General features: G+C 39.8%; 4 protein-coding genes across 4 annotated transcripts; 1 reads left to right on the top strand and 3 right to left on the bottom strand.

The window, feature by feature from the left end:
• Nucleotides 1-756: 756 nt before the first annotated feature.
• Nucleotides 757-4,439, bottom strand: RO3G_06004 (uncharacterized protein; the record flags this gene model as incomplete). The annotated part of the gene is made up of 12 exons (XM_067660594.1): nt 757-942; nt 1,025-1,186; nt 1,232-1,270; nt 1,347-1,444; nt 1,515-1,956; nt 2,006-2,139; nt 2,194-3,244; nt 3,296-3,703; nt 3,753-3,912; nt 3,960-3,985; nt 4,035-4,096; nt 4,331-4,439. The coding sequence occupies 12 exons, from the start codon at nt 4,437-4,439 to the stop codon at nt 757-759; spliced, it is 2,877 nt and encodes a 958-aa protein (XP_067516695.1).
• A 3,042-nt stretch (nt 4,440-7,481) lies between these two features.
• Nucleotides 7,482-8,300, top strand: RO3G_06005 (uncharacterized protein; the record flags this gene model as incomplete). The annotated part of the gene is made up of 3 exons (XM_067660595.1): nt 7,482-7,601; nt 7,653-7,904; nt 7,956-8,300. The coding sequence occupies 3 exons, from the start codon at nt 7,482-7,484 to the stop codon at nt 8,298-8,300; spliced, it is 717 nt and encodes a 238-aa protein (XP_067516696.1).
• Nucleotides 8,301-9,947: 1,647 nt separating this feature from the next.
• RO3G_06006 (uncharacterized protein) lies at nt 9,948-10,351 on the bottom strand (the record flags this gene model as incomplete). Its single annotated transcript, XM_067660596.1, has 3 exons — nt 9,948-10,118; nt 10,174-10,248; nt 10,310-10,351. 3 exons carry the CDS (start codon nt 10,349-10,351, stop codon nt 9,948-9,950), a joined length of 288 nt encoding a protein of 95 aa, XP_067516697.1.
• Nucleotides 10,352-11,953: 1,602 nt separating this feature from the next.
• Nucleotides 11,954-12,965, bottom strand: RO3G_06007 (uncharacterized protein; the record flags this gene model as incomplete). Its single annotated transcript, XM_067660597.1, has 4 exons — nt 11,954-12,064; nt 12,119-12,264; nt 12,315-12,571; nt 12,625-12,965. 4 exons carry the CDS (start codon nt 12,963-12,965, stop codon nt 11,954-11,956), a joined length of 855 nt encoding a protein of 284 aa, XP_067516698.1.
• Nucleotides 12,966-13,217: the final 252 nt, after the last annotated feature.

The raw sequence follows: 13,217 nt of genomic DNA on the forward strand, positions 1-13,217 counted from the left end.
GGGATTGGTTTACCGAGCAGTAACATCTTGATTTCTTTTCTCATATTAATCCTATCTCGTTTGATTTGTGTATCAATCTCTTTATTCCTTTCCTTTCCTTCCACTTGCTCAACCGATAGACAACAACCCATGATTCAAACTAATTTGTTAAAAAGAAAGAAAGAAAAAGGGGGGGGATGAATAATAAACTTTTTTCTTTTGTCTAATTTTCAAGGAGGTGCAAAATTAAGGAGTAAAAAAAAAATAAAGTTCAAGTGAATCATTTCTTGGGTTACCACCTTTTCATCTCTCTCTCTCTCCTTTTCTCTCTTTCCCCCTCTCTCCTCTTTTTTTTTTCATTTATTCATGGCTTTTAAATCGTTGAATGACATCCACTGAAGGCGGTAAAGGTCATGTTTTTTTTTTAAAAAAAAAAAGTAGGTTACACTTGATTACGGTGGATGTAGCCTTTCCCCCCCCCCCCAGTCAACACAACAGAAGGAAACAATTGTGGTCTTAAATGGTAAATTCTCAATTGTGTAACTGTAAACGCATTCGACTTGTCTTGATTTTATTAAAAGCTCGATAGACTGTAGTTTAATAAGCTGAATGAATCATAAAAAAAAAGGGGGAGATACAAACAAGAACCCTGATCCTGCATTCATCACTTTTATAGAAATGAACGCCCCCCCCCTCTTTGTTCGTAAGAAGGTTGAATAAAATGAATTAGGGTTGACAGCCAAGGGTATGTATTCCCTTTTGATTCTGATGGACCTTTCAGACCTGTTTGGTTGGGAAGGATGAAGAGAACGAGTTGGATGATTGGATGAGCAAGTTCAAGTTGTACCTTTCTACTTCAAGTGTGTTCAGCACGGTCTGTTGGATGATTTGAATCAGTCGTTTGGAATGAAACTGTTGGAAATGAGCCAATTCATCCGATAGGATCTGGTGTGATCTCATCATCTGACGGTCCAATTCATTCAACTCTTTCATGTTCTTTTCTAGGGCTGTCAGCAACCCTGATTTCTTTTTGTCATCCGCTTACCTGTATCACCCTCCTCTTTTCTTGTTCCACCTTCTTTTTCTCTTTTGAAAACAGACTTGACCAGGCACCCTTTGGTTTCCTGATCGTTTCCTTTTGACATTCGACACTTTGCCAAAGTGTATTCCTTCTGTCGATCAAGCCCAGTGAACGTTCCAAGGTAAGCTAGAATGACACATCAGTCCCTGTGCTGTCTTGTCTTGATCTTACCACTCCTCCACTCATCAAGTCATACATCATTTCCAGTGTCTTTAAAAGAGAATTCATTGGCTATCATCCAATTAGCATCCTTCACTCCTTATTCCTGTGGTCTATTTCCACTTACAGCATCATGACACTCTGCACAGACTTTGATCGTCTCCATCGGATCCTGAAAAACAGGTTTGAAAGTGGACACGGTACTTGATAGTTGCACTTGTAAATCTAACATATTTTCTCCGTCTGTAACCCCTCTCTCATCAAATCATCCCTCTTTCTCTCTCTTTCTTTTTACCTTGTTTTGCATTGTTTAATCTTCTGCCCCGATTCAACACATTTAAATAATTGCGTTGTAATAATAGAATGTTGTCTTGAATGTATCGAAAGAAATACGCTTCATCTTTACTATTTGTGTTTGTCATCCACACCAGACCAGGCTCCTCTAATTTTTCGACAAGTGCACTTGGCTTGGGCTGTTGTCTAACAAAAGAAAGGACGAGTGCGTGGTGTTGAAGGACAGGATGATGTTGTAACCAATCCATGAAATACTGTAGACGACTCAAGATGGTATTGATCAACAAGTAAGAAGGTGGATCGAGGTGAACACAAGATGGATCCATGAGGTCATGAAGGGTGGGAAAGATACGTTCAGGCCATCGGTTGACCAACTCGTTTCTGAACTCGACAAATTCCTCTAATCTTCTTTTCACTCGCTTGATTGTCCCTGGTCGACCGATCTAAGAGAAAGTAAGTGACGCTTGTCAAGCATGAATAAAGTACACTGACTTGTTCACTCGTCATCACAAATTGAATATCCAACCCATTCTTCACTCCACGCTTCACACTGGCTCTTGTCACGGCCCATGCATAACGAGAGGTAGGTGAGAGAGCCGTCGGACGGCTGGTGTCCAACGTGAGATCTAGACAGGTCAGATGAATACAACGCCATGGCCGCTATGCCCCCCCCCACTTACCTTCCAACACACACGTCGTGTCTGGATGCTGACAACCATCCACCGGTCGTGCTCCACAGAGATTCATCCAATCCAACGCACCCCCGAACCGATGGATGGCCCGGATGAACGTATGGGCCAGAGGCCCCGATTGACTGGCTGCGACATGCAAAGCCGTCTGCCCCCGTCCATCACGGGCATGGATCAGAGGCCTGCAGTGCTCTACCACGCTCTCCAAATCCATCTCGCCCAGCGTGAGGCCCCGGGTCAAGCGTGCGGCGATGCAGTGCAGCAGCGTCTGGCCCTGGTGGATCACCAGGGCCACCTCGGGCATGTCCAAAAAGAGTTCGACCAGGTCCAGTCTGCCTTGGGAGGCCCAGGCCATGAGCGGACACGGACCGAAACGATCCCGGTCGTGGAGGATGAGAGGTCGATCGAGCCGGGAGAGGAGATCGCGGTGGAGAGGATCGACCGTGTGTCCGTCGTGAGCTTTGGACGCTGGCTGTGACAAGGGGAGCAGGTACGGAAGGAACTCGATCGGACAGGGATGAGCCGCGGCCCGGTGGAGGCGCGCATCGGCCTGGGGTCGAATGGCACGCCAGAGGGGATCGAGCAAGTCCACGTCACGGGTCGCAGCGAGGTAGAAGAGAACCGAGTGGCCCTCCCGATCGACGGCTTGGATGGTGGACAGGACCTGGTCGTCTTGGAGCAAGGCACGCACCAGGCGGTGGGATCGGCTCTGGACGGCACACATCAGGGGCGTCATGCCCGCGTCATTCACATCGTCTGCACCGATCCCTTGTCTTTGTCGGATGTGTTCCACCAGCTCAGTCTGTCCCCAGCGGCAGGCCAGCAGCAGCGCATTGTTGCCCTCCGGGTCTCGGACGTCCAGCGGGCCAGGGTGCTGCTGAAAGCGAACGAGGTCACCCTGCCGGACGATCTGCCAAAGTCGTTTGTTTTGAAGTGAGAGAGGGGCGAGATCGGAAGAGAGCACGTAGTCCATCACGCCTTCGAGCGTGCTCAACGCATAACCATCACGACCCCCCGTCACGCCTCTTTCCAACTGATACTCCTAACGTACGCCGGGTCAGCTTCTGACCTGGTCCCCAGAGATCACGCTTACCTTCATGTAAACCACATTCGCCACGAGATGAGGCACCTTGGATCGAATCAAGGTCATCAGCAGCAGGGGCACCAGCGCATCCGTGCCCCACGCACCCTCCGTCAGCCCATCGACGGTTTCCAGCAGACAATCCAACTTCTCGGCCGGTGTCCTGAACGATCCAATCTTTTCAAAGATGACCAAAGCATCCGCCACCCGTCTTCTTTCCTCCCTCACGTAGTCGGGTAATCCGATCTGTGAGAAATCCAGATACCCTAGCTCTTTCAGCGCTCTCGACAGGGTCGCATCCTTCTCGAATAACTCTTGGGCGATCCGAAAGAACACGACATCATAGCTTTCTTCCATCACATAACTTTCAAAGGCTCGGTACATCTCTCGTCCGGTTGGATTCACAACGGATTCGATCATCTAGTCCCCATGCCGTCAGTTTGATTCTTTCCCTCCCTTTTCTACTTACACCGTATCCGTCCTGGACGATCGCCTTCATCCCCTCCCGCAAGGCCTCTAAAGAATCGCAGTGGGTCGCCGTTTCACAAAACTGGAGTACAAGTCGGTCTATTTTCGGCAAGAGACCCTCCTTATGTCGTAATTGGCCCATCATGGTCTTTTGTGCGCTCCTAGAAAAAAAAATTAAAAAAGAAAGAAAAGCAAAGGCTAGGCTTACGATGCATGATCATGCTTGTGATAAGCCTAAAGTTCCCATTAAAATGTGAGATATAGACTTGGTTTATTTCCTTACTGGATCAATGTCTTGTTCTAAATACAACACCAAGTGTGTGCACTGACCATGAGCATTATACACTAATTTTGAATATAAAATGTTTGTTCTACAACAGGTTGAAATTATGCATCCATGGCTGGATTTTAAGACATTTCCAGATATAGTAATCAACGTTTGGTTCTTTTCCTCTTCTTTTGACAGAGACGGTGTGTGGTGACAAGTCAATGTTTGTTGAAATGGAATGTGAATGACATGATTGGCTAAGATGGTCATGTTAATTTTTTTTTTTCTTTCCGAAATGAGCATTCTATTACCCAGATAGTCATAATCGTAAGGTTCGTTTGAAGTGGCAGGAGGTAAAAGAAGAATGGAGAACACACCTTCTCTTGTTAGCTTTGGATGGTTTAAAATAGAGTTCAACATTTTAAGAAAGAAAAAAGAGGTAAAGTGTATGTCATAAATTTAAACATACTTTTTTTTCTAAAGCAGAAAACTTCCAAATAGAGTATAATTAGGAGAAATTCATGATTCTATTCATACTGGTTAAAGAAAAAAAAAATTCTGTAGAGTTCAAACTCTACTTTGGAAACCCTTCCAATCCATCTTTGGAAACCTGATCTTTCATCTCAAGCGCATGTCCTTTTTTTTTAATTTCAACCTGGGTCGTTTGATATGAAAAAAAAACTCCCATTTTATAAGGAGAGGACCTCTAGCGCTGATGGGGCTCCTCTCACAGAAAGCCACAGGTTCAAGCCTGACTCGTTCATCCCTCAAAGCCAAATAGGGTTTATAGAAATTGAACTCTCTTTGGAAACGTCAAGTGATGGATGAAGAAAGACAATTTCCTCCATAAAAAGCACTCGTACCATGCAGTCATGGAAATCCTATGGAGGCATCATAGGCATACATCAAGCTTCATCTGTGTGTATATGAGAGGGAAAGATCTGAATCTATCATTGGACATGACAGCAACAAAAAAAAAATACAAGATTTTAGCAATAAATGCAAGATTCTCTAATTCTTCAAGCCAGTCTATCTCTTGAAAAAAGAAAAAAAAAATACTTTGCTTTCAATCATCTTTTTTTTCTGCTAGTTGTACAACATGTTTTGAATGTTATTAAACATTCACTTGTCCTTTAATGTAAAGTGTCTTCCTAGGCTTCATAGAGCATACATGATCCTCACTAGGCCTGAAAAGTCTTTGATGTGTCATGATGTCTCATGCAGTGGATGCACAAGAGCAGAATATCACCTCAATGCCTTTTTTTCTTTTGTTTCATTCAACTCGCTTTTTATCAAAGCAGGATGATGTAACCAAGGATCTGAATTCTTTTTAGTCTCTGGAATGGATTTGTACAGTATTAATAAATTTGCCAGCTTTCAAATGAATAAACGATGGATGAACATGGATATGATTTGCAAACCAAATCTTTAGTATTTTTCCCACCTTCATGTACTTTCTCTCTCTCTCTCTCTTTCTTAATGTCAACAGTAGATACTAAAAAAAAATTGATTAAAACCAGTCAACACGATGTGTTGAACATGTCAGTCTGCATCAAAAAGCCTCCTCAAGAAGAATAAAGTTCAGACAACGGATTGAATTGGAAAATTAGGTAAAAAAAAAAAAGGACAGCGGTGTCCTCTCGATGCTATGAGCCCATTCGATTTTATCTATTCTTTCTACCTCAGAAAAGATGTCATGATGCATATAAATACTCCAAGGAGTAAAGGAAGCCAACAGTATTCACAAGAGAGCCATAAAGGGGGGGGGGAGACAACAGATGACAGTGCTAAAGCCTAGAAACCAGGAAATTGTCATTGAGTCGTTTCATTAAGAAAATAGGTCTATCGTTTATGGTCAAGAACAAAGTGACTGGAACGATTTTGGGGGAACAAGTGAGGTTGATGGCTGATCACCTTGTTTTGGAAAATTAATTTCTATTGTTTTAGAAATAAAGAATGCCAAGTGATTGTCCAAGGAAGGCGTTTTTTTTTTTTTTTTTTTTTTTTATGAGCGCCTATGGAGAAGCATGAGATGCTCACGAATAAAGTAGCCTGAGGAACAGGGCAAGCAACAAGCTAATGAGGCTGCCACTTGCAATCTCTTTTCCTTTGAAGCCATCCTGTCTTTCGGTCGTCATTGTTTCCTGGTATTCAAAATGCCACAAAATTTATTCAGTGCGACGTATGTGACCCTGTCCTGAATTCAAACAAGAGGACGCAGTGATCTTTCGAGACTGTCCACATTTGTTTTCCTCTGCTTCTTGCAACATCTCATCGAACGGGCTTTTGTTTCTTGTCACAGACAAGGGGGAGGGAATCAGGGGGGAGGTGAGTGGGTATAGGACACAGACATTGTCTTGTAAGAATAGAACATGCAGCTTGTGTCACATTTGAAATATTCTGAAAACATGAATTGAATTCTTAAAAGCAGAAAGATGATAGCACCCACTCTTTTTATCTGTCTGTTTTATCAGGGGGTGCGGAAAGCATAATTAAAGTTCGAAAAAGGGAGTGATGAATGCCACGATTTGAAAAAAAAGGATGAACCACTCTTTCTTTATTCAACTAAAACAAAAATACAATTCTGCTTTGAGAAAAGGGATGATTAAAAAAGAGAGAGAAATCGAGATGGGATTCAATCCATTATCCGTTTATAGAAAATGTCCCAAACGTGTCTCTGAATTCCATAAACTGGCTGTTGGGTGCCGCGCCTGGTTTATCTTTATCTCCTTAAAAACAAAAGCAAAAAAAAAAAAAAAAAAATAGATCCTACTTTACCCACACCTTTTTCTTTAATTTTTTTTTTTCTCAAAAGAGTTGGACAATGGGAGCTCTATGTTGTAAAGAAGAACCGATTGATTCATTAGATGAAGGTATGAACAATAACCTGTGGTGAGTTGTCCATGCTCTAACATTCAGTGCAGTTGAACTATCCCATTTTCAACTGTTAAGATCTGTAGGTAGAGGCGCATTTGGAAAAGTACGAGTGGTTCAGCACAAGGGCACGAAAAAATTGTACGCTTTAAAATATATCAATAAAGACAAATGCATTGAGATGAAGGCAGTTGAAAATATCATTTCGGAGCGCCGACTGCTTGAACGCATTGATCACAATCTGATTGTCAACTTGCGTTATGCCTTTCAAGATGATGAACATCTCTTTATGGTGCTTGATTTAATGCTCGGTGGCGATTTACGATTTCATCTGGACCGATTGAGGACACTGCCCGAGAGATACGTTCAGTTTTATGCTGCCGAACTATCATCCAGTATTCATTATCTTCATAGTCAAAACATTGTTCACAGGTAAAGTAGGATAGGAACACACCAACCGGACTCATACCCACTCCCCCTTCCAGAGATATAAAGCCAGACAATGTCCTGTTGGACGAAAGAGGGCATGTTCATCTAACAGATTTCAATATCGCAGTTCAGTTTCATACGAAACAACCCAAGCCTTTGATGTCAGTTGCTGGCAGCATGGCTTATATTGCACCTGAAATTTTACAAAAGCAAGGATATACTTTTTCAATCGATTGGTGGTCACTGGGTGTATTACTGTATGAACTGCTCTATGGCAAGGTATAAGCCATTGGCGGATGAAACCATGTTTTCTGAATCCACTGCATATAGAGACCCTTTCGAGGAAAATCAAGTGAAGCCTTACAAAGAGCCATCCTCGCTGATCCCATCCAGTTTCCTCCAACACCCCATGTCTCGGCGGATGCAATCGATTTCATTCAACGTTTGCTCACCCGAGATGTCACACAGCGCATAGGAGTGGAGGACTCAGGGTTTGAAAGGCTCAAGAGACACCCGTGGCTAAAGGACACAGACTGGGATCTTTTGGATTCCAAAACAACAAGTGCTCCTTTTATACCCGATGTAGGAACAATCCAGCGTGTTGTTTTTTATTGATCCCCTCTTTTTCTGTAGGGAACCCGATCTAATTTCGATCCTACACACGAACTTGAAGAAGTCTTGTTGGAAGACAAACCTTTGAAAGCTAAAAAGAAAACAGCTCACTGTCAGCAAAAGAAAAGCATGTCGAATGAGGAATTGGCTGCAATGGCCTTAGGACATGGCTATGCTGAAAAAGTGAGGCTGGAGCAAAAGTTTTCACTGTATGATTATACAAAGTCAGAATGTCATTCATCACTACCAAGGCCTTCTTCGGCGTATGCTGACACCCTTAAAAACGAACCCAAGGTAAAACCAGATGAATACCTGCACATCATCCTCCCCCCTTGCTCACAAGCTGTAGGATGTCCTAGTGGATGATTCAAAGTCAATTTTGGAAAAACCCGTGGTAGCTCAAGTTGTATAAAGCATCTCTCCGTCAGGAAATTTTTTCTTTCCATGTTTATTTACATTACAATAATATGCCAATGAAAACGGATGGTATCATCTCTTCATTTTGCTTATTTGAAGATTTTGCGATTTCTAAAAAGGGCATGCATTTATTATTTGACCCATGAGCCTATTCGATGTCTTCATCGACCTCTATCAAGCTACTTGTGATGAATGAAACACACATATAATTTTCTTTTTTGTTGAGAATAAAGATAGTTGGGTGAGTGGTTTGAAATAAGATTGTATTCATGATAACGACCGAGTAAACTATGCTGATTGACGTCATCAGGACATGAAAACAGAGGGACTCAATACAGATCTGCTGCCGCTGTGATCGTTGACGAAAACAAAGAAATATGTGAAACGTGTCTCTAATTTCCGGTATAATGAATACACTCTATGTGTCTCTACAAGTAAAATCATCGATCGGTTAAATGCCGTATCCCACTGCTACGTAAACAATGTCTATAGATAGCCAAGTAGGAGATACTTTAAATGAACTAATTTACTCGTTGTCATTCCTTTTTTAAAATTTCTTTTCGAAGACTTTACGATATCAAATTATGGCTCCTTAACTCGTGTCATTCAACCCTTCTTTCTTTGTCTGGGTACAGTCGCACGCTTCGAACAGCGATCTATCCAAAAGCCTTTTGTAAAAAGACTGCATCTGTCAGCATCCTAGACAACGACAAGTAACCTAGATCACTATTTGCAACGGAAGGTCGTAATAAAGCCAATGATTTGTAGGTCACTGAAAGGTTGATTTAAAAGATGACAGCATCCATACGTACTTTCCACTGCTTTCCCTTATCATACTCTGTTGTACTCTCTTTCTTTTGCGCTTAAAGGTGCAACACTGTTTTTTTTTTTTTAAAAAAAATCGCTTGCACTATCTTCTTTGAATACAATAAAATCTTTAATCTAATCTGGTCCAGCAGAAACTTTATTAAATAAATAAATCTTTTAAAAAGCGCGTCTTTGCAAAAGCTTTTACAGTGACAATCATGCTTCCAAAACCCCCAATAGGATATACTGAACTGTTTCGGAAACACACAATATCTTTGAAAATATGTCGTGTAGAGACTCTTGTCTGAGTCAAAAGGACAATGTCATATTTAGCCAAAGTCAGTGTGTGACTACGATTAGACATTAATTTTTTATCAACCTAATTTAGCTTAAATTCTTTAGGAATAAAAAAAAAGTTTTTTTTTTTTTCTTCTTTACTGCAAATAAAAAAAAAGGTAAAGTATACTTTATTTCGTTCTTTATGTGATGGGTAAAATGATGCAAAACTTTTTTGGTCCCGAATCTTGACAGCATTTTCCTATTTGGCCTTTTGGGTCTATCTACGAGATGTGGGTTAACCAAGGTGAACAATCTCTGAAGAATATCAATCACATAAAGACTATATTTATTTCATTTTTGCTAATTTATTTTATAGATGGTATTGTCTCTCTTTAATAAATAAATAAAAAAACAATTGATCACATAAACTTTATACTTTTTTTATTCTTGAGTAAATTTAAAATGAAATTTTAAAAGGTTTTTAATATAAACCGGGCACTGTACACAAGATTACATGCTACCACCTTGTTCGCGTTGAAGTCTAGAGATATACGCACGAGAAACAACGTTCCATGCTTCCATATAACGATCCATGCATTTCGAAAGACAGGCTTGTTCACCAGATTCAAGACGAGACCCAGGCTTGGGAACACACTTTAAATAACATTTCTCGTTAATTTTCTAAAATAAGCGTGAGTTTTCTTTTTTTTTTAAAAAAAAAACTGGCGTCAGTTACGTTGATGAGCTCTTGGGCGTTGGCCAAGGCAAGTTCAGAACGAACTTGATCCATGACTTGTTGCTTTTTGTTGCTCTATCGTTGTGTGTGATATCAGCATGCCTGCTCTTTACATGTTCTTTATTTCCTTATTTACAGTGTCAGCGCCAAGGTTGTAGCTTGAAGAATAATCGCTCATAATGATCAAAAACTTAAAAGAAAGTAATCAACCAGCTACCAACCCCCTCCCCATGAGCTACTGTATTTTTAGTCCAACTCTGAATACTTAAATCTGGCCAATAAAACATGCGGATTTGACAGTTTTTTTCTGTCCGTCCGTGACCACTAAATTCAAAATAGACCCTATTTCCACTTCAACTTTGACCAATAAAAAAATAAATTTCGACCAAAACTGACGGTTCATTTCAATCAGCTTTACTTGCCTAATTCATTCATCTATGAACACTTGCTTTGACCAAATTAGAAAGAGGTTGTCGTTGTTGTTGGTTTTTTTCTTTGCATTGAAAATGAGCGAATTGATAGCGTTTATTTTAAGCGTAAACAAAGTGAATATCAAATTGGTACCTTTTTTAAACCCGCAAGCATCGAATCCGAATCAAGAAGAACATTCAATTGTCTTTTTAAAGAAATATCTTAAAAACAAGAAGTCAAGTAAAAATGAATACCAGACGTATTTCGAAACAGAAAAGAATCGATTTATTCAGGCATATGTTTACAAATCTCAGTTGCAACCAAGCAGTGGAAAAATAGAATATACCCTGCATCTAGGCTCAAGCACTGGATGGATGGCAGAGAGACTGAATACGTGGTATCAACTAGTACCGTATTGTTTATGCTTTCATAGTAGCTATAGTACAGTGGGTCTACCGTCAATTGGTCGATTTTTTGGAAATAACGGTCGAATTCTAGATCCAAAAAAGAGTTTTATTGCTTGCTTTTTTGAATTTGTCTTGATCATTTTATTCAAACGCTTTTGCTCATGTATATTTGGCTCTAGGCTATAGATAGAGCAATGCATCTATTAGGGCACCCATGAAAGTAGTTGCCACATTAATTTACGGAATGCTAAAGGCGCGCTAAAGGTATCATTTCACTGACTTTAACCATTTTGGACTGTTTCTACATCATTAGGCTTATCTCTCTTGGCCTTGTACTTTAAAGTGGATAGATTAGTTAAATCTATAATGACGTTGAAAACCTTGGAACAGTAGCAGCCCCAGAGAAAATAGAACCGAGTTGTGATGAGGGCATTATCTTATTTCATCAACCTTTAAGCTAACTTTAAAAAAGTGGCCTTTTTCTTTAGAACGCGTCATTTTTTTGATTATTTATAGGTATTTCCAACAGTAAAAAAACGAAACTTTAGCTTCTTTATTCTAATGATCAATATTGGCAGTATGGGGTTGTTACATACCCAAAACCCGATGGGGTCCCCACAAAGCATGGTCTGCTTACGTATCAGCTTGCTAGAGAATAAGGAAGCGTTTTTTTTTTAAAAGATAAGTATTATTTAAATTAAAAGTTACTCTTCAATAAAGGTATATTTACTAAATCAATTTGTAGATTTTGTCGCCATCAAAAGGAAGGAGCATCAACTGCTAGTAAGTTTCTTAAAAAAATGAGTTACAACTGAACAACCAGTATGGTGCAATTGTTTTGAATATATTTTTGCATTTTGCTAGTCTCTCATTGTTTACTCATCTATGTTTAATAAAGCTTTGATTATAGTCTTCATCTTTTGCCTTTAATTCAATACGTGTGGTTTTTATTATTATTATTTTCATTGCAATAGGACTTCCACAAGCAGTTGCAACAAAGACGTGGTATCCTCAGATTCCTCTATATCATCAAAGCTATTGTACAAGCTTTGCAATGTTTCACTTATAATTGCCTTTAGAAAAGTTAGAAAGAAGGGTATAGAATCGTAGTTATAATAGCTAGTTACCTGGATTTGATAAAGCTTTTCCATTATCGTTGGCACAAGCATTATATCACCAACTGAATTACATGTGAAATTAAACTTGCTTATTTCAACCATCCTATACTGCCCATTAAACTTGAGGTCCATTTTGTAAGCAGTGGCAACATAACCTAATTTATTGTCTTAAAAGTAGAATAATAGCAGTACTAATTAAACTTACCTTCTACTAACAAGCCGACTACTTCTGGGCATTTCACTTTTCTCAAAATGAGCTTATTTATGGCAATTTGCATTTCTTTACCCAGTTTGACGATATCGCTTTCCAAATGGCCATTAGCAAAGTTACCTTTTCTTTTAACTTCAACAAAAAAAAGCTCATAGTTCATCTTTGAAATCGGGTCTGCATACAAGACCAAGTCAGGAAGCATGGTTTGATTGTTAGGATGGCCAGAAGGGGGTACAAGATGATATGTCATCCTACAGCTTAAGTCAGTAACGCATAAATTGCTCATTATTTTATTTATACTTACCACTCAAATTTGATATCTTTGATTCGTGAAATGACACACGAAAAGATAAATGGCTGCAAGGACTCGATGATAAGACTGGTCTCATGCTTCTGTTCAGACTTCTCGACAGTACATTGTCGCAAGACTGATGATAAAAGCTTTGCTACAGCTTTAACGTTTTGATTGTTGGAACTGCTTTTAATATTGCCGATTTTTTTTTCTACAACATCTTCATCAATTAAATCGTCATAAAGCATCATTTGAATCCTACGACAAGCTAAAATAACTTCATCTTCCATAAAATTTAAATGTTTTTTGATATCCAATGCTCGTATAATATCTGTTTTATACTGTTGAGACATTTTGGATAATACGCATCGCTGATTATGCGAAATCAAGAATATGTATGACAAAGATCTAGTGGAAAAATAAATATGATTGAACTTGTGCCAGGCAACTTGCAATGTACAGGAATTCGTTCAACATCCATCTATTGCAGCAGTCACACCTCTATGCATGTTTTTGCTTTATCAATTACCTTACATACGTTTACTGACAACAATTTATCAAATGTTGTCCGCTTCATCTTTCAACATTTTTCAATACCTTTTTGT

Source organism: Rhizopus delemar, genomic scaffold (assembly GCF_000149305.1).
Source record: "Rhizopus delemar RA 99-880 supercont3.4 genomic scaffold, whole genome shotgun sequence".
Lineage (NCBI taxonomy): Eukaryota > Fungi > Mucoromycota > Mucoromycetes > Mucorales > Rhizopodaceae > Rhizopus > Rhizopus delemar.